Source organism: Astatotilapia calliptera, chromosome 2 (assembly GCF_964374335.1).
Source record: "Astatotilapia calliptera chromosome 2, fAstCal68.1, whole genome shotgun sequence".
Taxonomy (NCBI): Eukaryota; Metazoa; Chordata; class Actinopteri; order Cichliformes; family Cichlidae; genus Astatotilapia; species Astatotilapia calliptera.
In genome coordinates this window covers 10,702,677-10,728,156 of record NC_137423.1, presented here as the reverse complement: position 1 = coordinate 10,728,156, position 25,480 = coordinate 10,702,677, and the positions used below count along the sequence as shown (strand labels likewise).

The 25,480-nt window shown below is 44.2% G+C and overlaps 1 protein-coding gene across 8 annotated transcripts in view; it reads left to right on the top strand.

Moving 5' to 3' along the window:
- The first annotated feature begins 755 nt into the window (after positions 1-755).
- Positions 756-25,480, top strand: part of LOC113031912 (transcription factor COE3) — a 136,409-nt gene continuing 111,684 nt past the window's right edge. For 3 of the 8 annotated variants that reach the window (XM_080305378.1, XM_080305375.1, XM_080305349.1), the window contains exons 1-3: positions 18,064-18,428; positions 20,799-20,862; positions 23,485-23,540. In XM_080305378.1, the coding sequence (XP_080161504.1) occupies positions 18,135-18,428; positions 20,799-20,862; positions 23,485-23,540 (414 nt within the window). In that variant the 5' untranslated portion in view covers positions 18,064-18,134. Of the gene's footprint in view, positions 1,029-18,062; positions 18,429-20,798; positions 20,863-23,484; positions 23,541-25,480 lie in introns of those variants that run through there. The other 5 variants (XM_026184453.2, XM_026184444.2, XM_080305382.1 and 2 more) reach the window with 4 other exon arrangements.

Here is a 25,480-nt window from a genome sequence, read left to right as displayed (position 1 = left end):
GTGGCCCGCTCTGGTCTCGCGCTGGTGTTGCTTTGATTCTTTTACTTCTTCAAACTTCATTTTTCACAGCGCGCGCGGCCCAACACGCGGAAACCCTTATTTGGCGCGCGGTTTGCAAAACAATGACGCAACGCGAGCTTTCAGCCAATGAGCAGCCAGAGGCGCGACCAGTATTCAAACGAGCGGCCCATATTTGGTGTCTGCCCCGCCCCCCCAGCTTCGCGTCGGTCCCCCGGGAGCTCCGGAGCCCCGGACCCCGGGAGAAGGAGCTCTCCGCCGGGACGGAGGAGCCATAAAGAGCCGGGGAGGGAGGGGATGAGATTCCTCGCTGCCCAATCCCCCTGCTCCCCCGGGAGCAGCAGCCTTCCTCGGCCCGGCCCTCCCTCTTGTTTGCTAATCATTTCATTTTACTCCTTTTTGAAGCGCTCGCCTGTTTTTTTATCCCACTTTTCATTTTTCCACAATCCGCGGCTGCTCGCCTCCCTCTGATCCCGGCTCTGCCGCTCCGTTCTCGCGGCGTCAGGCTGATTCTCCGCCGCCTCCTCTGAGATGCTCTCCCCGCTCTCCGCTCCTCTCTCCGACCGCCTTTAACTTCACACGGGCGCAGCTTTAAAGCCCGGACTGCTGCGAGCCGGGGCTGGGATCTAAAACAACCCCGGAGACACCCACAGGGATCCGGGGCTCTTCTCTGGATCAGGACCCGGTACTTTGGGGAAGCTCGCTCGCTCGTGTGCCCCCCCACCCCACCCCTCCTCCTCCCCTCCTTCCTCCTCTTTTCTCCACCTTAATCCAGGTGGTCCTTTGGCTTTTTGAGTGGCTGGTACAGGGAGGATTATTCTTCTTCTTCTTCTTTCGTGTTTCTGGTGAAGACAAAGCTCCCAGAAGGACACTTTGATGTTCTCCATCCAGGACAGCCTCCCCCGGGGGGCCCTAACCATGAAGGAGGAGCCGCTCCCCACCGGCATGACCCCGGTCCGCTCGTGGATGCAGGGCGCGGGGATTTTGGACGCCAACACAGCGGCACAGAGGTAAAAATCCCACAAAAGCACGCGGGCGACTTTTCGTGAGTGTGCCAGTGAGTGAGTGAGCGTGACAGTCCAGGTGAAGGTGGCAGTTTGCATCTTGCAGGATCTGAAAAGTGTCGCGCGCGGGGGGCAAAAAGAAAAAGGCAAAGTTAAACCAGCGCGAGGACGATTCCCACGCGCTCCGCTCCTCTAAAACTTCAGAACGATAAAAATCCGGTTTGTAAAGTTTGACTTTGAGGTTCAGTGTGAGGTTCAGAGTGAGTCCGAGAGGCTCGGAGAATAAAAATGATCAAAGGCGGAAGCCTCCAAAATAATCAAACCTGTGGGAGCGCGAGGCGCTAAGCGCCTGGGCGCAGCTCCTCTCTGCCGGGGTCGGCTCCAGCGGCTGCCCGCCGCCTGCGCTCCACAAACCTCAGCGTGAAATACCGTCCACGGCTCCCACCCCGCGGACCAGAAGACACGGTGCGCACACAGAGCGCGAGGAGGCTCGAAGCCGCTGCCCTGAGAACAGCTCAGAGAATAATTCTCACGATCACAGCAAACCATTAAAACCCAGAATTAATTTATTAATAATCCCGAATTACAGAAAGTTAACCCCGCGTGAAGGAAAATAACCCCGCGTGAAAGTGGGTCACAGGTTAAAGGAAGCCGAAAGCAGAAAGTCTTCATTTAAAATCACTTTGAAACGATTTTTGTGTTTTTACTATTTTTTATTTTCAGGTTAAATTAATTTCAAACTGCAGCTTTAATTTAACAACAAAAACACTCATTCAGCTTTTAATTAAAATCTCGCTCTTACATTTTTTATACTGACAGTTTTTACATTTAGGTTTTTTCACTAGAAACTCCACATTTTTATTTTTTTTCTACTGATTAAAACGCGACGCAGAATCTGAGAGTTTAAACTGCTTAAAGCATCTCCGGCTGAAATCTGACCGCCTCACTCAGATAAATCAATGCGCGCTTTTCTGCTTCAGGTTTAAATCACCTGAACACGAAGAGAGGAAAAAAAATCCATCAGCAGTCTGAAGAAGCTCCACAGAAACCGCATCCGTCCACGGCGTGGGATGGCCTCTGACTCCCTGTAAACTTTAAAACATCTCCTCCTGAATTTGTTCTGTGGTTTAAATCCGTCCGAGCTCCTCACCTGCACACATAATCACTAACATTATTTTCTCAGCTCATCAAAACGCGTCAGTAAAAACATAAACACATGGGCTGAAGCATATTTGTAGTTTATAAATCCAAAATCTTCAGTTTAATTTTAGATTTATTAATAAAATACCATTTTTAGCTTTAAAATAAGGAAGAATGAGATCTGAAGACTAAAGTGTGTGAAACCTGCACAATAAATACATTTTGCATACCTAATTTTGCACAAAGTGAAGAGCTAAGCAGATATTTATGACAGATTTTTTTCAGACCAAAATACAGATAAAAAAATATGTATAAAATAAAATAATTTGCCCTAAGCTGCAGAGGAGGGAGATCTCTGCACTTAATGCATCCAGAGACATCAGATAAAAAAAAAGAAGTATTGCTGCACACAAAACTCCAAACTGCAGATTTTTAAAATAAAATCAATATTGCTGGAGAAAAGCTGAATTTTATTCCTGTTTCTGGCTGAATTTAAACAAAGAGCAACTCTTTGTGTTTTGAATTTTACACTCTGAGGACTTTGAGGCAAACGCTCCTCACGGATACTTAAACTCTCCTGCACATTAACGCTGATCCCGAGCGTCCGTCCTTCATCCGCACGTTGCTTTAATAACTGGATTCAGTGTTTTTGTAGCCTCGCCGTTTCCTGAGCAGGTGGATCTGAGCTCATTACACCGAGTTGCTTCTCTCTGCTCACGTCCTTTAACTTTCTAAACATCCCGCCAGCTGATCAGTTTAAGCTTTTACTGCCATTGTCTCGGCTTTAAATGTAGAAACTCTCAATCACACAGAGGAGAGGTCGCAGACTGTTTCTGCTGCTTTAAAGAAAATCTGGAATGACTGAAGCTGCACATTTGTAATCTTAAAGCAGCATTTAGAAGTGGAAGCAAATGGACTCAGATGTGTACAGCGTGGGAAAGTTCCCACACTTATTGTGCACACGTTAATCACTGCTTTCTTTTTGTGGATAATATTTAAACGTCATTCAGCAAAAGCTTGAAAGTGACAAAAGCCGGAACGATGAGGAGGAAAGAAAAGAGGGAGAAACCTCAGAGGGATCCTCTTCCAGGACGGACAGATGTGCAGGAGATGCTGTGTGTGCAGCGCAGACAGATGGACAAAGAGTCGAGTTTCAGAAAGAAGAGGCAGAGCGGAATAAAGCACGTCACACCTGAGATGATTCAGATAATCTAACATGAACGAGGGTTTGTTTAATTCTGATGAGGGAGGTTAAATTCACTGCAGTTTGAGGGATTTTTAAATGTCAGGAACAGGACGAGTGATGGCAGGCACTCCAGCTCCTTCAGCCTCTCACAGTGGAAAGCAGTCAGCAATAAAACAATAAAAAATGATGATCTGAGGGTAATTTTCCCCAATAAAAACCTCACTAATTGTCCATCACCCGTGCAAGCGTAGCTAAAGCTGCACGTGCTCAAAGGACACGGGAAAGAAATGTGGCTGAGCTTAGCAGGTCTGAGATGTTTTCTAACGTGACAGGAAACAGCGCCGCTGAAGCTCAGAGACACACGACCACACCAAGACTTAAACACGAGGAGCCAGTCAAAGCTCAAACAGCTGCATCTTTACTCCCGACAGAAATCAGCTTTAGACGCTTGACGGGAGGATTTTTATCCACACGTGATAATCTGATCACATCGAGAGAGGTTTCTGTATAAGACATGGATAAAAAAACACAAACGCAGACGAGCTAAACTGCACGTCTGCGTTAAAATCATTAAAACAGTCCAAACCTGACTGTAAATGTCAAACACAGTCCTCTCAGCATCGTCTAACCTTCAACGACGAATATTCTCCTGAGCAAACATTTTATGCATTTAGATTTAGACCTTTATCGTAACGATTACATCTATAAAATCTGATTCTTTATTTGATCATCGCGTGTCAGATGTCAAACCTGAAGAAACAAACAGCAGGTTTGGGGTGTAAATACGTCAAAAACACTCGTCCGTCTCAAAGCCCTCAGATTTCTGTGAAATCTCACACGGAGTTTGTTAAATTTTGGGTCAGAAATTGTTTTCTGAGCGTTCCTAGGGAAACTTCCAACGCCGATAAAAAGCTTTAAATTATATTTAGACATTTATGATAATCATAAATCACTGAAAGGAGGGTTATCAGACAAAAAAAAGAAAAAACACAGATCACGAAGAAATGTCAGAAGGACGATGAGTGTTGGTGAAATAATAATGCGCAGCAGATGAAGTTCTAATGTGAAGAAAAACATGAAAACACACCAGTGAAGGTTTCACCTGCACGGCCTCCAGGCTCGTTATCAGAGCCACAGTGGCTGCACGTGAACTTTCATTTGAGGCAAAAGGAGACGTGTGTGATCCCAGCAGTAACAGCAGAGTGATGCAGTGCGAGTTCAGCTGAAAACAAATGAGGTCAAACTTTAATTTTACGCTCGCGTTTCAACGGTTTCTCGGCACATTTATATTTTTGTGTATTCAAAAAGAGAGAGCAGAAAGCGCTTCGGGTCGACTTGTGTTTTCATGTGTGTCGTTTTAATAAAAGCAAAGTTGCTCGATGGCGCTGCAGACGTTGGGTTTTTTATTAGTGCAAAGACGTGCAGATGTGAGGAGGCTGAAGCCTTTTTTCTGCTTTTACATTAGGAAACTAAATCATCAGCACAGGTTCAAAGCTGATCTCCGTTAAGTACAAACCTCAAGGGGACAAATAAGTACCTCGTGTTAAGGTTCAACAGCAGCACCTCAGAGGGAACGAACCCGGCGAGGAGCCGTTTAATGTGATTATTTGTAAAGTAAATCAAAGACGACTCGCTGCATTTAAATGTGAGTGTATCTGGAGCTGGTTTAAAGTTAAAAACTGGACTTAAATAGACTGCTGGACGTCAAGTTTACATCAGTTTCACTCTGTGGACTCTCAGTAACTCGTGTTTATGTTGTATTTATGTTGATGTGAACGTTATTCATAAAGGTCAAATAGAAAACAAGCAGCTTACGTTCGACTGGAAGAAAGAACGTCGTCTTTACTGGATAGAAAAGAGAAGTGGTTCAGCTTAGCTGTATATCTCAGACCGAGTCTATTTATTTATTTCTTTAACTCCTCGTTTCCTCTGCTGTGCATCCACACACGCTGAAATCTCACTGAGGTTTCTGTGGGTTTAAACCTCCTGTGGAAAAAGTGTGACACGCAGAAATGAGCTGCTCGACTCACGAATGAGATGTTTTAATTTTCCCAGACTGAAACCTGGACACGTGTGCATTAAACAGACATGTTTTCATCCATAAGGACAAGACGGTGTTATTATATGTAAAGCAGTTAACCCTTTACACAGCAGCCAGTCGTTTATGTAATGATGAGAGTTACAATGTGGTTTCTTTGTGAGGCATTTATCAAACTACTGTTCTAATCTCACCTTTGTTCAAGCAGATAAAAATATTCAAAGTTCTGCAGAAATAAAATAAAAAGTCAGGTTTAAAGACAGAAGAAAAAAATGCAGGCATGAAAATAAGCTTGTGTGTAGAAGGCGGGGTGAAAAATCTGCAAAGGAGGTGATTAAATACACAACAAAACCTTGCAGTCCCACCGCCTCACAATGCAAACTTACAAACAGCACGATAAACTCATGTTTGGAGCTTTCTCTGAAATATTCAGCTGAAGTGATGCAGCTTAGCTGGAAGTGATCTGAGAGGGGTCAGAGGTCAGCTGGAAGTTTACCCAGCATCGTTTTGTAGATAAAAATACACCAGCGCTGTTTCCCAAAAACCCAAGAATGCAGTGAGTTAGAGGCGCATGTCATCATGGCGGCAGCACCGACGAGACAAAGAGAATAAACTTTGTTTCACACAAGAAAACACAAAAACTTTATCGATGAGCTGTTCCATTAGAAGTTCAGTGAACACCGTTTTAGTTTAAATTCACTGAAAGCAAAGCACGAAAAACACAAAGTGTATGGATCGCATGCAGTGAGGGTTACAAACAGTGTAATTAGATTACATTTGCTTTCATTAGTTCTTTAAAATGAGGCAACTTTAACGCTGTAAACTCATAAAAAGTGTTTTTTCTATCACAAACGCACAAGTGTGACCAGCGAGCATCCGCGTTCCTCTGGTTTGATTTTTAAAAAACTGAAACGCGGCAGACAGATTTTATTTTCTCGCTACTGAACGTCCAAAATGTTTGGAGATTTTTAACGATGGAAAATAATATAATAAGAATAATATCAACCATCATGCCAGAGCTTCAGAATAAAGCTCCGAATTCATGTTTTATTTTGAAGCCAGCCCAAAGTTTTCTTTATGTGAGGATGCGTCCTGTGAGCTGATGTGGTCAGGCTTATCGTGCAGGGATGTGATTGGACGCGTGAAGCACAGACACATGATGTCACTGCGTCCACATGCAGTCCTGTTATTGATCGCTTATTGGGACCTGATCAGGCTGAAATCAGGTCTTTCTCTGATTCAACAGCTGATCTCTAACTTTTCAAACGTCCTGCTTACCGGGCTGATTGATTTAACCTTTCAGTGACACGATCTCAACTTCAGTTTGAAAGGTTTAGGGGATGCGTTCTGATGTTTAATCTTTTTCTTCTTTTGCTTTCAGCATAAATCCTAAAATGTTATTGTTCTCAGATCAGTGAGAGAAACTTTCACATGACTGGAAACTAAAAAAGCTCTTCGTTCGAGGTAGTCTGCAGTGTTTTGTTGTTTTTGTAAGAAGACGTTTAGAAGCGCCGAGAGTTTTGAAAGTGTGGAGCTGCAAATCTGAATCAGTGAGTCGATCAGCTCCTGATCTGATCACTGAACAGCTGTAAGGTGTTTGATGCCGTGCATTAGAAAAAAAGGTTTACGGTGCTCTCTATTGATTAAAAGGCAGAAAGCAATCACACGTTTCATCCTGCAGTGTATTTGTGTATTTAGATGTCTAATCAATACCTGCTGATCTGCGGCAGCCACAAGGGAAGGTCACGAGCTGTTCATGCAGGAGACAGGAGTTCATGCTTTTATTTTGAAATTCTGTTTCCAGCTTTTACACCTTTTTAGAGGAAGGAAGCACACGTTCACATGATGTTTGGCTCCTGCTGTACGAGCGGGAGCAGGGAGGGAGCTGGCCTCCTGCTGAGGAGGAGGAGGAACAAACAGTGAAGAAGAGCCCGACTGTTGTATGGGCTCATCTGGAGAGATTTTATCGTGTTTCAGAATAGACGCCTTCCTGTTTTCACACTATATTTACTTCTAATCAGACCTCCTTTGCCATCATCTTAGAAACACGCCTGGTGAGCAGGTGATGAAACAGTGAGTGTGTGAGTGTGTGTGTGTGTGTGTGTGTGTGTGTGTGTGTATATGACAGAAGTGTTCACAGATGAACTCCTGACCACAGTCTCACAGCAGTCTGTCATTTCTAACCATCCACTTTCGTGCTCCATCATCCAGCTCAGGAGATTGTCCCAAAGATGGGGCACGCTCCGGACAGGTCTGATTTATCACAGGGCTGATTTACGTTCAGGTACACCAGGAAATTCATATTTTCTGCTTTTAAAGCAAACAAATCTGCATATTTCAGGCTTATTTTAGCACCAGACACTGATTTTTATAAAGTTTAGAAGTGTTTTTGGGATGTGTACTGTCTGTAGTAAACCTCCCACAGACTGAACCCCGTGTTGTTTCACCGAGTGTTTCAGTCTTATTCCGTCTGCGTCTGATGCAGGATCACCGTCACAGTTCAACACATCTGAGCTTTAAACTTTAAGTCTTGGAGGAAAACCATTTTTTAAGGAGGTTTCCATCAAGGGCGACTCATCAGTTTAGGTTTGAGTGTACCTGACAATAAATAACAAGGAAGAATGTGCAAAAAAATCATCGTTATGCTACGATGATTTTTTTTAATGTTATGATTTCACAGTGTGGTGGGACGGTTATCACAGGAAAGACTGAAAAACTCGACCCAGGTCTTTGAGTCTCGTCCAAACCTTAACCTCAGTTATTTGTCAGATCCGCTGTTTCTTAAACAAACTTTGGGAAGTTTCTAATGAGCGACGACTTTTAAACGGTCATTTCTAGAAACTCTGTAGAAGCTGTAATGATGAGGGGGAGATTTTTCTCACGCTGTTGGCAGGTGTGTGTTTATAATGTGTGTGTGTTGGAGCTTCAGGTGAACAGATTTCCCTCGACCCTCCCTGAGAGGAGGAAACGGGAAGAAAAAGGAGCGAGCAGAGTGAGCGATCCGGTCCTCCACGCCCCGTCTTCGTCCTCTGGGGTGATCAGGGCGAGTGGAGGGGGAGGCGGGTGGCGGGTGAATAAACGTCGACATGGGGATTTCCCTCTTTGGCGTCATCCGTCATCAGTTCAATCATGGAGCGTTTGGCGTTCTGCTCGGCGGTCCCCCGTGGTGGGCGGATTGGTACTCGGAGACGGGCTGTGGCGTCTGGCAGTGATGGATTCTCGCGCTGAGAGACTCTTTTATCAGAGTCGTAACTCTCAGCGGCGGCCGCAGATGATGAAGAGGTCAGCCGAGGCCTGCGCCCGCACACCTTTTTCTCTGTAAGGCTTTACTCTCTGAGTCTGGCGAGGAAAAATGCATTTCCTCCTCCTTCTCCTCACTTAAGTTAAACTCTGAACACCTTAAAAAACAGCCGCCGCTGTCTGTAAATCCTGCCCAGCACACCGTCCTCCTGGAAGTGCAGTGGTAGAAACAAACGCCGACACTCTGCTGAATGTCAGCCGCCACGGGCAGCTCGGCTAATCACGGGAGGCGAGAAAGACAGGAAAAAAAGCTGCAAACAATTAACCCGAGAGGAGCAGGTGACCACGCTAATGGGCTCGGCCTGTGTGTGTGTGTGACAGGGTAAAGGATGTCTTTGGGAGGAAACAGCTGACTTCAGGAAACGTGCAGCTGTGTTAGCTCAGCTCTCATCCATCCTCAGCAGGGGAGGTAAAATATTAAAGCATCACAAGAAGACGTCTCTCTTCATAAACCCAAAGCCAAACTGAACTCTTGGAAGCGGCTTCTTGACCACAAAAGCTCAGATTTACAGAGCCCCGAAGGCACCGCGCAGACCAGAGTCGATGAATAAATGAACCGTTTCTTTCCCCCAGAGGAACTGGAGGAATGCACCTGAACGCAGCACGCATGACGTGGTCCAGAGAGCAGTTAAATCTACATGTGGACCTAAAAGTTCTGATTTTCAGACCAAAGAACCTGAAATGATGAAATATCTGCACATCTCATACTTCACTGTATTTGGAGCCGAGTGGGTCTCGTAACCCGACTGGTGCTCGGCTTTGTACGAACCCGCGCACTTCCAGGTTATAAAATTAAGTTTTACTCTCTGAAAGATCCAAACGGCCAAAATGTAAATTGTCTGATAACTCGGAAATCAACAGTTTTGCATTTTTCTTATTTAAAAACTGGAACCCTGAACGCACCAGTGAGGACAAACATGAAAAGTTTTGTTTAAATCGATTACTTTCGAGGTTCAAAATTTCAAGTTTATCTGTTTTTTCTTTCTGTTAGTTTTCCATACATACGTGAATTAAACTGGAATAATTACACCAAAGTTCAGACAAAGTTTTTTAACAGTTTGTTTAACAAATCTCTTCTAAAAGAACCTGTTTCATACTGTATGCACACAAATATGCTTTTGTTGTCATTTGTGAATTGCCTTAAAATGATAAACAGAGGAGCTCCTGGTAATCAGATTACCTTGGTCAACCAGGAATACTTAGAAATTCTTAACCTTGAATGCGCAGCACCAACTGGATTAACAGATGATGCTTTTATCCACCAAACTCCATTTAAAAAAAGAGCTGTTTAACTTTTCGTGTAACACTCTCAGTGCGTGTGTGTGTGTTGGTTTGACGTTGGAAGGTAAATGTTAATGATTTGGTTGTCGACCGGTTGGTGATTTTAATCCTGTTTGTGTTTTTTCTTTTTATTCGTGCTAATCGAAGGTGAAACTGCAGAACAAACAGCTGCAGGTCGGATTTTGACGTCCGTGAAATCTCGTCTGCTTTTACACTTAGATGCATTTTCACACATTGAACACCTCACAGAATGCACTAATTAGCACGCGTACTCCTCTCACACACACACACACACTTGGTCAGAAGTGTGTGTGCAGAAGCCCCTCAGCTTAAAGACTAATTTGTTGGTAATTGCAGCATGACAGGAGCAGCCATTCCAGCATCGAGCCACCGTTTCCCCGAGCCAGTCGCCCTAATTAGGAATGACACACACTATTAAGGTGCATAAATGGAAATCAGTCAGCGGGTGTTTCCTCCCTGACGGCGCCCGCCACCGCCGTTGAACCCACAGCAGACCGTCGCTCCACCAGAAACCACCCACAGTGCATTTCTCACGGCGTCATCATTCTTAAACTGAGAGGAAGAGTAGGTGGAGTTCCTCCAGGAATACAGCATAGAGCACACGTTCATGTAATCTGATTACTTTTAAATTATCATTACTCTGTGCAAAGTATAAAAAAACAAGTTGCACAATTGATGTAAAATAGGTGGTTTTTACCATGGAGTTTGGTGGTGGAGCTGAGATCGATGAATATCTGTCCAGCTTTGTCAAAGTTACACAAACTCACAGAGTTGCACGGGTGGCTCAACTCACAGTGATTTATTTTAGTGTGTTGTTAAATTCTCGCTCTTTGCTCTACCCTCATCGTACGCTCCACAGCGACGCTCCACAGCGAGGACAGCAGCTCATTGACTCCGTGTGCTCCTTCAGAGCTTTGCTCCAGCAGATGGGCTGAAACTGTATTTAGCGTGTGCAGACTGCATTTTATAGACAGTCTAACAACTTAGGTAACATTAGAGCAACACAAAACTTGCACATGCATGTATTCCAATTATTCAGTCGTGCAGATTATGGGAATTTTCTGGGATAAACGGCAAAACAGGAGGCGGCCCGGAGATGGTTTTAAAATACAGGAGAAACACAGGAAGTATGGGAGTGCTGGCAGGTCTGCAGATTTCTGTTTTATGAATCGCAGCTTCAGATGTGTGAAACGATGAATTTCCTCTTGGTGCTGAGACGTAACATAGCTGCTCCGATAAACGAGAAATGTAAACTTAGTTATAAAATCTAAAGTTAAAATATTTAATATCTACATGCACGGGACTGTGTGGTCACTGTACGTCCACAATATATCATTTGAAGTGTCGTACTGATCTGAGTGTTTTGACACTGTTTGCTTTCCATACATACCTGTGTTTACTCAGAATAATTAAACCTGAGGATCGGAAGGGGAGGCGGCGTTTGAAGATATGCTCTCAGCGCAGAGCTCGCTTTGCTCTGATGCTTTCAAACGGAATTTTTGTCCACACGAAGACGGACACGTGCGATCGCGCTCGGACGACCTGCTGGCCATCTCCTCGCCGCTTTTCAGCCTCGACTCATTAGTTCATATTACACGGCTAATAAGAGCTAACCGAACAGGTGTGTGTGTCTGCGTGTGTGTGAGAGAAACAAAACACACACGTCTGATTGGGTAAATGTATTCATGGGTAATTGTGCAACCTGCATAAATCAGCACACACACACACGCGCACACACACAGAGTAGTGCACAGGAACAATATGTGCATATTTTAACAAGCCGAACTCAATATCCACAGCAATTAGAGAGGAGCTGCTGCGTGTGTGTGTGTGTGTGTGTGTGTTTCTGCTAATTACATTCATTCTGGGCGGCTGCACAGGATGAGATTTCTGTATGTTCAACAGTAACGTGCTGAAAGAAGAAGGTAACCAAACAATCTGTTTTCTGACCTCACACCTCTGAAGATGCACCTCACCTGCCCGTTTGAGGAGGCCGACGCCGCGTCGTTGTTAAAACTTCACGTGCGCGTGTGGGGGTGTGTGTTTGCGTCCCTGCCTGCTGTTTGACAGCAGACCGTGCTCCTGGTGAAAGCAGAACCCTTGAATTGAAAACGAGCTCATCAGGATAAAATGATGTGTCTGTGATAAGTGTAGATTTGTGTAGTGAGATTACCTGAATGATGATTCAGCTAGCTGCTGTCGATGCTACCTGTAACAGCTCCCCTCTACATGTTACTGATGAGCGCGTCCTCGGGTTCCCATCAGCCTCGGCTGCTCTGCGTTTTTACCTGTGATCAGCTAATGTGCTAAACAGGAAGTAGGAGCCGGGTCGCAGTTTGGATTCAGAGCTGACAGAAGTTACTGCTACTCCTGCTGTGATGAGATTACCGTTCAGTGTGTGTGTGTGTGTCCTGTCAGGGTGTGTTTGCTGCGAGTTTGTTTCCAACTGAATCAGATTTAAACATCCACCGTTTATTTGATTAACATGCTGGCAGCCAGACAGACTGTGTGCATGTGTGCGTGTACGGCTGTACGGCTCATTAGGCCTGTGTGATGTGTGTGTGTGTATTTATATGTAAGTGTGTGAGGCAGCAGGCCACACTGGTTAAAGACTCAAACAGCGGTCACACTCCATCTCCTGTTTGATTAATGTCATGGTGTGTGTGTGTGTGTGTGTGTGTGTGTGTGTGTGTGTGTGTGTGTGTGTGTGTGTGTGTGTGTGTGTGAGATTTATTTTCCAGCTTGTGGAGGATTCGCAGTACCCGGTCTGATCATGAAAGCGTGGCTCTGAGGGGCCCGGTGGTCCTGCATCCAGAGCTATGTTTAAACAAATACACAAAACACTCATGAAGACAAAACAAACAGAAGGACACAAATTGTGTGTAAAGAGAAAGAAAACCTGTACAAAATGTGCAAAATAAAAAGAAGCAGATATAAAATTACTGAAGGACACACACACCTACAGCCAGGGTGTGTGTGATGGCTGCATGTCAGGTGTAAATGTGCCTCATGGTGGCAGCACAGTTTGTGTCTCCTGCTCACTTTAAGGTTGATTTATTCTGCTTTTCCTTCTTTACATATATGTCGTAATCTCCAGTTCCAGGGTGGATGTTCAGATTACATGGTGACAGATTCAGAAGTCATAGAGCGGTCAGACTAAACACCCCATCTCTAATATGGTCATCTCAGGCACAGATGCCCTGCCTACCTGATCTTCAAATCTTGTGTTTAAGAGGAGCTAAAAAAATGATCAATGGCACAAGTGCCAAAACCTGCAGTTCCTCTAACATCCACCAGAGGCTCCAGCAGTGAGTCAGTCCCCACAGACTCCCATGTTAAAGTTTTACAGCGGAGATAAACATGTTTACAGCCTGATACACAAACTGTCTGGTCTCTACAGTGAGAATTTAAACTCACCTGTTTAAATGGTATGATGGCTTAAAATGTGCGTTATTAAGAGCATGGCCTCTTTGACTGACAGGTGGATAGTGACACAGGTAGCTGTAGCTGCTAGCTGTCTGCTAGCTTCACCTGAACTGGACCGGGCTCTTACTGCATCTGACCAATACTATGGCTGCTGTAAGGCTACTGTACTAAAAGGGCGATTAGCAGGTATCTGAGTCTGTGAATCTCCCATATCATCTGTGGAAAAGTTATAACTTCATGGTGGCAGCTCAAACTTTAGCTCTGTGGCTTTAAAATGAAACTAGTCAGTTGGGTCACAGGTCGAGCTTTTATATAAATTCTGCATTAGAGTCAAATATAAGATTAATAAGGACAGTTCGGTATTTAACATAATTACCTGTAAATGAAAGGAGGCGACTGAATTTGAAAGGAAGTTGCGCAGATTTGCAGAAGTTTGGATGAGAGGCGAGTTTCGGCGGTGCTTGAATCCCAGAGAAGGAAAGACGGAGGTTTAACTCAGCCACCGTGAGCGTGGATATGAACTGACTGCTCCCTGCACCGGCTGTCTTGCTCAGTAATTGTTTGCACAGCGCTCAACACGACTCCTGCTGACCTTTAATTTCAGACTTTGCAGTGGAAACGTGCAGATCGGCGGCCCTCATTTGCCTCGTCGTGTTTGTTCTCTGTGTCTGTGTGTGTGTGTTTATTTATTTATTTTTCTCCTCTCTGCCTGTTGGCGTGTGATTTACACTCCGGGCATGTTCGAGCGAGCCGTGTGCCATCGATACTGTTTTTATTACACCTTGTGCCAAGTGCTAACAGCCGGATACGGGCGGCGCTGACGAGTGGATGCAGCCGCAATTAGCATAATTGAAATAATAATGCTAACGAGCCTTCTGAGTGGAGGCAGAGCAGAGAGGAGAGGGTGGCGATCGGCTGCGTGGACGGGCCGCTGCAGATCATTGTGTGTAATTGGGATAATGGGCTGGTTTAGTGGGGGAAACGATGCTTTTGATGGCGTTCGGGATGAAACAGGTGCCAAATTCACCGAGCCGCTTGTCTCGGTGTTTGTTTGCTTTAAAATCCACATTTATGTCAGCTTCACAGCGATATTAAACACCAGCAGGTCTGCAGGCTTTGGGTTTTATGACTCCAAAAATGTGCTTTTATTTAAGTTATATCTGAGAAAAGTGTGCAAACGCCCCAACGACTGAAGTGTGACAGGGATTCAGACATCCCAAACCGATGCCCTCCTGCTCTGCAGTGTCTTTGCACACTTTGAAAATCAGATTAGACTCAGCGTGGCTGATTCAGGCCTCATCTTGGTGCGTGATCGCACAGGACGCCTGTGTTCAGAAACGGACTCGATACCAGGCTCCGTTTTAATGTTGTGGCTCATCAGTGTATGTTTAATTTACCCTGTCATTTGAAGTCAGAGGTAACCTGTCCGTAGACCATCACTTTCCATCACTGATGAACTTCTGGTGTTCATCCAGGTCCAGATCAAGGAACGTGTTGCTGTGAGAGGGGCAAACGTTTCAGATGTAACTCCATAAAATATCACAAACTGATCCAGATCCAAGAGTGGAGGAACTCTCTACCCTTATTCTATCAGGTTTTCAGAGATCACAGCAACCAGGAGACAGAAAAATTAACTATTGACATTAAACCCATTAACACCAAAGGCTTCAAAGGCGCTTTTACTGAGAGTTTAACAAACCTTTGAATTCGGCCCTTTGCCTTGTTGGCTGCTGGCCTGTTGGAGACTCTGTCCCTCAGTGATTGTTGCAGTTTGAGTGTTTGTGAGCACGATTACTCTAAAAGCTTTGGACAGGTTTGCATGGGAATGACTTGGAAAGGAATAACTTTGAGCTGATCTGGATTTATCTCCAGGAATTTTTCGAAGGGTCGGAGTTGGATTTTGACAGTCGCCTTTTGTCATCCATGCTATTCGTAACGTCTACGGACAGAATCTCTAGGCGTAGAAAAAGTGGATGGTCACCGGTCGAATGGTGTTTTTGCTGATGATATGAAGGATTTTTAGCTTCCTAAAAATGAGCTTCCTCTGAAATGGTGCCGGGCACCACCTTAGAGGACAAGGTGAGGAGCTGAGCTGAGCTGCTTCTCCATGCTGAAAGGAGATAGCGGAAGTAGTTAGGGAAGGAGGCCCTGGGACAGACCCAAGACTCGCTGGAGAGATCATTTCATTTCCCCCTCATCCCCATCCGGTACCAACAGATCGCTGCCCCTCCTGTGCCTGGTTTTGTTAGAGTTTTCTTCCTGTTAATAGGAAGTTTTTACTTCCCACTGTTGCCAAGTGCTACTCAAAGTGGGTCGTTTGATATTTGGGGTCTTTACCTTATAATACAAAGCGCTTTGAGGTGACTGTTATGGTGATTCGGTGCCTTATAAATAAAATTGAAGTGGATTTAATTTATTCTCTCCTGGCTGGGAAAGCCTGCTGGGGAAAGAGGGTTTGGGTATTTGTGCTTTGGCTTCTGCCTCCATGACCTGGAGACCAGACTTCACAAGTGAATGTCCACTGAAATACAAGCAATTGGTACTATTATCAGGAACTTGGGGTCCAGGAAAGTAAATCAGACTCAGTTTTCTCCATCTTCATGTGAAAACTGACAGATAATCGGTTTTGTTTACTGACTCGTATCAAACACGGAGCCTGTTTGTGGGCTTTCGATGCTGTTTTATTGTTGAAGGATTTATTTTTTCGCTGTGTTTCCAGCGTAGCTCCTGTCAGGTGTATGAAAATAGAAACATGGATAAAAACAGATGCTTGTGGAGTTTTTTCCTTCTCTCGGGATCTCATTGAAAATATCTGTCGGTGAACGTGTTGAAGACTTGCTCGCTGTGATTCCTCTCGGTGTTATTTTTACTTTAACACTGTTGTGTTTTCTGACACTCAGCTGCTCTTATTCCCACCGAGCCCCCCTTAAAACCTGACCGACACACACCTGAGCTACTCCTCCTCCTCCTGGAGTTTCTCTGCAGACTCTTCACTCGGCCAAACGCTGCGAGTTGGAGGAATTAGCTTTCAACAAACTGGCCTACAAATGAGGCATTAAGCATTGGTAATGGGGGTGCAGAAAGGTCACGGCTGTATTAATCTGCCGTCTGGGGAATACACCCGTGAGCTGGGAAGCTCGGAGACCGAGAGAGAGCACGGGCGAGCTTCCAAAAACAAACCCTGAGCATGAATAAATATTTATCTGTGCCCCGGCGATCATATTGATCATAAAGCGTTTTAGGAAACAAAACGAACAGGAAAATGAGATTGATGTAAAAATATTCAGCTGCTGTTTGGAGCGTCTCCCCCTCGGACACATCGCGCTTCTGTGGGCTGAGAGCAGAGGTCTGTTCCTGCTGGAGCATTGATTTTATTTCAGGATCAACAAGGATTTTTTTTCCATACCAAAATAAAATCAGCCGCTGACACTGTTGATGTTTTTGCAGCTTTCACACTCAGTTAAAGGCTTCCTCAGATTCTGGAGGTTGGAAATCAAAAGCAGGGTGACCTCTGACCCCCAGCCGGTGGTTGTTTACATTATGATAATCAGCATTAGAAGCAATACTCTCGGTAATGATTTCATTTCTGCCTCCCTTTTTATTGAAATGTAACAAAAAAATAATTTAACATAAAAATTTGTTTGTTCTTTTGTTCTTTAGAGTTTAATTTGCTGCCTTTAAACTCATTTATTTAACCTCTTCCTGCAGCAACAGTTTATCATGTGACTTTGCATCTCTTTATTTAATGTTAATGAAAGCAGAGGAGACGCCACATCCCAATATCTGTAAAAGCAAAGATTAATTATAACCTTGTGAAGGCCAGAAAACTCACATCACCCTATTTTTTATTTATTTATGTGTCCGGGTTTATTTGTAAAACCTTCTAAATCTAAATAATAAAATGGCAACGCATACCACAGCGTCTGTGATTGGTCCGCTTTGTGGTAACGTTGCGTGTATGACACTGTGTGATGATCAGCACAAAGACATGGTCGCTGATGTCGTATCAGGCGTGTCGTTCCCAGTCAAAGCGTCTCCTGCGTTGGATTAATGTTTTTTGTTTTCCCCCAAAAACTCCTGAGTGATCGTTCTCGCTGTCTTTCACAGCGACTAATCTAAACCACGCAGCAGCACATTAATGACTAACCTCACGCTGATCATGTCTCGTGTTTTCTTGGCTTTAGTTTGATCCATTTTTGGCATCTTCTTCCTGTCATATGATGGCGTTTGTCCCTGACCAATAGTTTAACCGTCATCCTCCGTCTTCACTGTGCTAATGTGTTCATATTACACTAACTATAGCTCTGTAGCTAGCCACCATGTTTCTCACCATTAACCATCACTGCTGTACATTTTAGTTCTTTAGAAATACTTTGGACAGATTACGGTATATCGTCATACATGGAAGCTAGCTAGCTAACTGCTTACTAACCTCCAACTGCTAAGTTGACATATAGGACATGGTAGTAAACACATGAAACCGGTTACCTTGACATCCGGATCTTGGATTGTCCACTAGTGACAAACCGCCACCTTCAAAGGGAAGCACCTTAGTCATTCTGATTACAGAAGAAAGAACCAGTTGTAAACCATTAATGTTGTTTTCAGTAACTGAAGCCACTTGCCCAATGTTCACACATGATTATGTCCACTCTGAAGATTTGGAATTCATTTCATTTAATTCTTCTGTTGTTGAGCTTTTATTAACTCCAAGTCGAAAATGATCATCCCACTTTTAAGGTGCCCACCACAGCAACACGGGCCTATAAATCAATATGAATCAATTCACTGTGCTGTCCAGATTAGTGTGTGTGATCCTGTTGAGTTGGAAGGTAACGTTTTCTTTCTCTGTTTCAGTGGGGTTGGTTTAGCCCGAGCTCACTTTGAGAAACAGCCTCCATCCAACTTGAGGAAGTCCAACTTCTTCCACTTCGTGCTGGCGCTGTACGACCGTCAGGGTCAGCCGGTGGAGATCGAGAGGACTTCCTACGTGGACTTTGTGGAGAAAGACAAGGTGAAAAGATTTTTTATTTCTTCAAGAATCTTCTTCAGATTTTAGGTGTTTTTTTTTTTTTAATTTACATCTTTGACAGGAAAAGAAGAGGTCAGGTTTTTAGGCTTAAAATTCTAAAATACCAGGAAAAGATCTAATTTGTAGTAAATGTTCCTACCTTTCATACATCAGAGGCCCATGTCAGGTAATGTCCCCTTAATTCTTAATCTTAAGCAAAGCTCTTATGGAGAAAAAACGAAGGAAGAGAACAAAGGATGAAAAGAAATCTAACAGGACTACAAAATAAAGCAGGAAACATGTTAATGATTAACAGTAAATAACAAGAGCCCAGTGCATGTGGTCAGAGCAAGACTTACAGGGAACGATTTTAAAGTAACACAGAAAGCGGTCCAGAGGTTTTTTGAATTTTGAATCGGGTATTGTTTTATGTTTTATTTTGAAGGTTTAACTCTGAAAACTGCCATGGTACTTTTTTGTAGTCAGAAGTGACCATGTTTGGACGAGAGGGTAGAGCTAAGTTAGCAGCTAAGGCTAGCTAGCTTAGTTAGCAAGCTTCATTCATAGCTTCACACTCAGAAACAGATACCTGCTAATCAGTATCATCCAGATAAAATCTTACAATTTCTCTAAAACTGGAACTCAGACTTCTTGGACAGTCTGTTAGTACAATTAAACGCACAGCATCATTTAAAGTTCGACATTTTAACATGCGAGTCCGTGGAGACTGGCCTTCTGCGGAAGCCTCTAGAGGACACTAGGGGAACTGCATCTTTTGACATTTTCATTAGTTTTATTTTTTGATTTTTAACATTTAAATTACACCCATTGAGCTGGTGATCCAAATCTGTGATGTCTGTGTTTTCTGATCTCATGCTGCCCTGTCAGCTGGATACAGAAAACCTCAGTTTTAATGTGACTGTTGGGTTTAATGAGCCCCAGTAACAACAATGAAATCCTGGTTATGTGGAACTTCATCTGTAAGACGGGTCCCATGTTGAAAGAGAATGTTTTGGCAGTTAAAATGAAGTGTAAATATCCAAAAATACACAAGTTTGGATCTGTTGTTGACAATATACAGAAAGTACATGAGAATCGCTTCCGCTGCTAATAACACTGGTGATAATCATAATAACATCCCGACAGGTTTGTGGGTGTTTGTTCTTTGATCGGCTGCCAGCTGGCACCATATTCTCCTCTCTACCCACTCGCTCACCTCACCTCTGCTTTGACCTCGAGTCTCTCGCCCTGATACCCCCCCCCCAACACAAACACACTGGGACTGAGCCAACACTCCCGGGCACAGTTGGCACCGAGTGGCCGACCAACGCAGGCTGAAAGGAGGGAGAGCGAGGAGGGGAGGCATGATAAAAAAGGGGAGTAAAGGTTGAAAGAGAGAAGAGAAGAAAAAGATAGGAGGAAAGGTCAAGACAGAAAGAAAAGGAGAAAAGAGGCGGATGGATGGAGAATAAAGGATGTTTTTAACTACAGAGTCTGAGGCACAGATTACCTGACAGTTAAATGCATGTTTAGGCGTAATTAGAAATAAAACCCTAAACTTTTCCTTCACACAGGTAAGAAAGTGATCAGAGAGCTGCGGAGGTCAGGTATGGCATCACCTGTCCCGTCGACGAGACCTCCAAAAACATTTCAGAGTAAATTTCAAAATAAAAGCTTAAACTCAAATCTGTTATTTTCCTCATAAAACAGTGATGCTTGGATGCAAATGATGGGTGTGAAATGCATTCTGGGACGTGTCCTGATAACACAGAGCATGAACGTCTTCTAATCTGACTTTATTGGAGCTTTGTGTTCGTTTCAGAGGAGCATAGGGATCAGAGAGGTCAAAGGTTACAGGGAGTGTCATTCAGCTGCTAGCTTAAATTAATTTCAGCTTATTGTTTTTTGTGTGTTGTTTGGTTTTGATTTGCTTGGAGTCTTTTGCTTTTAGTATTTGGTGTGTTGCACTTGACCAAGTGTGTAAACACCTTTAACTGAGAGATTCTGGTTAGACTGTGGTTTGGTGGCGGTGCAGACTCTTTTTTTTTTTTTTTTAGCTTTTACATTGCTCTTCCTTACTCTTTGACAGGAGCAGAAAACATGAATAGCAGGCTAATATGATACCTAACAGCTCTAATATTTGGGAAAAGGACCATGGGTCCTCTGGACCAGCTTTTGTTGACAACTTGTCATGTTTCACAGCTCGGTGAGCTCAGCAGAGGCGTCCTTTTAGTGGCTTTTACTTCAACACATCATCAATCATCATCTGCTTTTCTTAGGATTTCTAAATAACCTTTCTGTAATACTTTCTTACATGTCAAATGCACAGTCAGGATGTCGTTGTTTAACGTGTACTTTGTGTTTTTGTGACAGGAGTACAACGGCGAGAAGACCAACAATGGAATCCACTACAGGCTACAGCTCCTCTACAGCAATGGTGAGCCGAGTGTGTGAATATGCCACTGATCTGGAATCAGAGGTGGAAGTCTGTATAAAGAAAAAGGGTTGAAAATGCTTTCTGTAAGCTGTAAACATCCTGCTAGCGAGTCATTTTTGAAGGTAGAAAAAGAAAAAAATTACAACTTTTTCCTCACATATTTACTGTCAGAGTTTTTCCGTTGCCTCCTCCTGTTAACTGAACCCTGAAGAAGATTTTCCTGTTTTTGTTTAGTCCGTTTGTAGCTCCTGACTCTGAACCAGGGCTTCTTCATTAGGACTGGTTTCCAGTTGCACTAAACCAGTTTGCAGAAAACTGCAGCGTCTCTTTATTTCAGGTCCAGGTGTCTCTTGTGTTGGATGAGGCTCTGGTTTTTTCTCCTTTATTTTTCTGTTCAGACGAAGTTTTTAAACCCTCTTGGTGTAACTGCAGCTCACAGGCTCCTGGTATCCCCGACTACTGATATCTATTCAGAATAGAATCGCTCTCAGATTTCAGTGTGAACACTAAGTTTAGCATCAGGACTTCACAGTAACCCAAACCACACAGCAGACTAATTAATGACTAACTTCGTGTTTTGGATGGATCAGAGGTTCTTTGGCTGAAGTTTGGTCTATTTTAGCATTTTACGTCAGTGCTGTTTAGTTTTAAAACAAAAGTCCAAAGTTATATCAGAGCAATAGAGTTTAGTTTAAAGAAATCCTTCAGTCAGATTAGGTTGTACCATCTGTAGAAGGGACTAGCTAGCTCACTTCCTGTTAATGTCTAACTTTGCTAAATCTTGTACATCCTGTTTTTCAAAAAGCCACATATTGATCAGTTTATTGGAGCTGAAAGAATTTGGAGTTTGATTTTAGGAGTGTTTGAAGCAGGAAAGAGTTAATGAAATCAGACCAGAGGCAGAGAGGATGGTTACAGAGGCGGTAGAGACAAAGACAAGAAGTAAAAAACAGCAGGAACAAACGGGTTTAATAAATCCCTCTTCTGATTCGTCGTTCTTTGTAACATTTACGTAGGCAGAAGGCTGTCACGTACTTACGGTAAGCGTGACGGCGACGAAATTCAGTAGATCTAGTGCAAGTAAGACAATCATGTTGCAGAAAGAAGCGTCTGCCTTTCGCAGCATGTAAAAAAGCTACAATGAAAGCACTGATGATGCAATCTGAGGTCAAAGCATAATGGAAATAATGCCAATATTTCTGCTAATTCTCAATGTTCGTGATGAGTAATGAAGGCAGATGTGAAGCAGCCCGCTCTGCCAGCATGCTGCAGGTTGTTTAGGTCCAAGTCCAAAAACCCATCAATAATATGTTCCTTACACTGGAGACACATTTGCATGTGCTGTGCTCTTAAAGAATGACTGACAGCATGAAATTAAAGCCGAAGTGAGCCATTTTTAAATGCTGCTGCTGCTGCAGGTCAGCCGAGTCTTTGTTCAGGCTGCATTTTAGATTTGCAGTATTGATTGATGAAGTCGAGTTAATGATCGCTCTTTCCCACAGGTGAAACTGTCTGTGTTGGTTTGCGGTTGAACTTTTCCTGGATGATTTAGAGTTTAGAATTAGCGGAGATGGAATTTATATTAAAGGTCACCTCACCGGAGTTAGAGTTTAACTCAGCTGTGCACTTTTAAGACTGCGAGGCTGGAAAAACTTTTTCATTATCAGCACGCGGAGCGGCGGACATCTGGAATATCTGAGCTCTGTTTTGTCCATCGGTTGGTGGTGGTGGTGGTGTGGTGTGGTGTGGGGGAAGTGGAGGGATCTTTTGCTGATTCAAAACACACAGCTCGCCTTTGTGCTGGCACGAGTCCAGAGCTGCAGGAGGAGGGCGGCCGTAATGCTCTCAGACCCCCGCAGAAACGCCAGATAAAGTGGGACATAAAAGAGCGTTTTCTTCCAAAGGGGGATAAATCACTCTAATATGAGTCGGCGTCGTCGGATTAGCATCTTACAGAGGTAATTGACCTCATCTGCAAGCGGGACGGATAGCCGCCATTTAGGCTGCAGACTGCTCAGCGCTCAGCCGCAGAGCGAGGAGTGAATCATGTCAATTAGAAAGCAGAGGAAGCTGCGAGCAAACGGCCCGCAAAGCAAGAAGTAGAGGGAAAAAAAGCTCAAACGCACAATACAATTAGAGCTGCTCCGCCGCTAACAGGTGTTCCCTGCAATTTACTTCCTCCACCCCATGTCGTGTTTGTGTCACATTTACGCCCGGATGCATGGCTAATAAAAGACAAGCAGCTCTGATTGATATTTAATTTGTCGGAGAATGAGGATTCCTTGTTATCCTTGAGGAAAAAGGCGGCGGGGGGGCCGGAGAAGGCGGCCTGGCCCATAAATAATAAACAGCTCTGGAGCAGCGCCGCTGTTTGTTTTTGCTGAGGGGTGTGAGCGACGCCGGGGCGAGACGACAAGAGCGCTAGAAAACACAAATACACAACCAGGACATGAATCGGAACAGAATTCATTTACAGCACGTTATCAGGAATCAGATCCTTTGTTGGGGGCGGATTAGCATAAGAGGCAAACGCGGGCATGTTGATGACAGTAATTTATATCTGAACTGTGTGTGTGTGTGTGTGTGTGTGTATGCTCATGCTTCTCTCTGTGTGTTTTTCAGGCATCAGGACAGAACAGGATCTCTACGTCCGGCTCATAGACTCCATGACCAAACAGGTGAGATAGCGCACGCACACCTGAGCTCTGATTCACTCATAGTGTTTACATCAGAGTGAGTTTGTTTTACACACCTGCACATGTCACAGCGGCGTGTTTTAAATGTCACACAGCGTGTTTCTGCACAACGACGTGCAGCCTGGAGACTTCCTGGATCGAGCCCCAAAGCCTAGATTAGTTTGACTGAAATAAATCACAACTGGGAAATATTTTAGTGGGCTTGAATAGTCTTACAAACATCAAGCAAACAGTTGCATTGGAGTTTTAGAGTCGCTCTATTTCAAGGTAGTTTACGGTGAGCAGAAGAAACGTCTCGTGAACACGACTCAAAATACAATTTTTCAGAGTCGTTTGATATTTTTCGGGAAACCATCTTAACCAATCAGAGCCTGTCTTCTGGCTGTTTCTAAATATTACCTATAGAAGGTTGGTAACCCTTGTGTTGTCCTCGGTTCAAAAATGGTCCCTAGGTGAATGGCAGACAAGAATATGGGAATCCCGAGGGTGACACAAGGTTATTAATATCTGTAGATTTTTGTACTGGTGTCTCATTTCTGGCTTTGAAATTCATCCCAAATACAGTTTGAGTTGTATTTTTGAAGCTATGATGCAGATCTTATAGAGGTAAAACCCTTTGAGGGATTCCTGGATCGACTCCAATACTGAATACCTTAAACTGTGCCATTTTCTTGCAAGTCCTTCCCAAACTTTATGACCAATCTCGGTCAAAAATAGACAAACTAAATAAATCAGATAATATTGTCAGAGGTGGTAAAAAAAAAAAGGGTGAAAACATACATCAAATGAAAAAAGAATTAGTGGGCAAAGAACAAAGTTGAGTTGTCAGAGTAAGAATACTGGAGTAGGTCAGACGAATGCGTTGGATCGTTGAATGTTCCATGGATCAGTCGAATGCCGACTGTCAAGATCAAATCAAATCTGTTCTTTCAGTGTGGAACACGATTGTTCTGATATGTCGCTGAGTTACTGTTAATGGAAATCATCCAGAACCATCGGAGCAATCAGCACAACAACATGATTGGCTCTTTTGTTTCCGGTGCGGTTGCTCTTTGGTTCTTTTGTGGACGGGGGCAGGACGCCATCTTTGGCTATGCAGGCATCTCCTATAGATTTGTACTAAGGATTATTCATGTGTTGTGTCTGCCTGATAGTGTCCCCGAACGCGTAACAAACAAGACTTCTCTGCCGGTTTCAGGCACATAGTTCAAACCTACTGTAATCTTAAAGCGTTCCCCTAAAGTTAAAACTAAACTTTCCTGTCCTCCTCCGCCTCCTCCTTACTTTCTTAAACTCGAGCAGCACTGATGTGTTTTCCTTTCCACTCGATGTAGCTCGGGCTTCAGCTGACTCCACGTCCTCCCATCTTTCCGGTTTTCACTCACTCAGAAACCCCCGTGTGGGATTTGAACCTGTGAACGACCTCGCTGCCAACAAAAACCTCCAAATGTTTCCACATTCCTGTCAGCGCTGCCGGCTGACCTCCCTCCTCGTTCCTCCAGATCCTCCTGTTCCTCTCGTCGAGCGCTCTACCTCAGATGTTTGTCACTGTAAATATTAAAAGACATCCAAATATGCTCGCTTCTCCTCCCAGCTTCAGCTTATTTATCCCCCGTCATATCACAACCCTCCCGGCTGCCGCGGCCCTGTCGGCATGTCACCGATCGATGTACCAAGCGGCTCCCCGACAAAGCGTCAGCCAAACCGATCAATAGGCCCTAATGTGGCGCAGCGGCGGCACACTGGAGACAATAATCCTGACACCTCCTCCATGACACACACACACCTTCACCTCCCAGTACACGACACCCCATTGGTGGAGAGGCAGGCCTGACAGACAGGTCGGCTGGAGTCCCCATGGATCGATAAATCCCCGTCGAGGAGCTGTTAGGAGCCCCGCGTCCACGGGTTTGTCAGAGCGA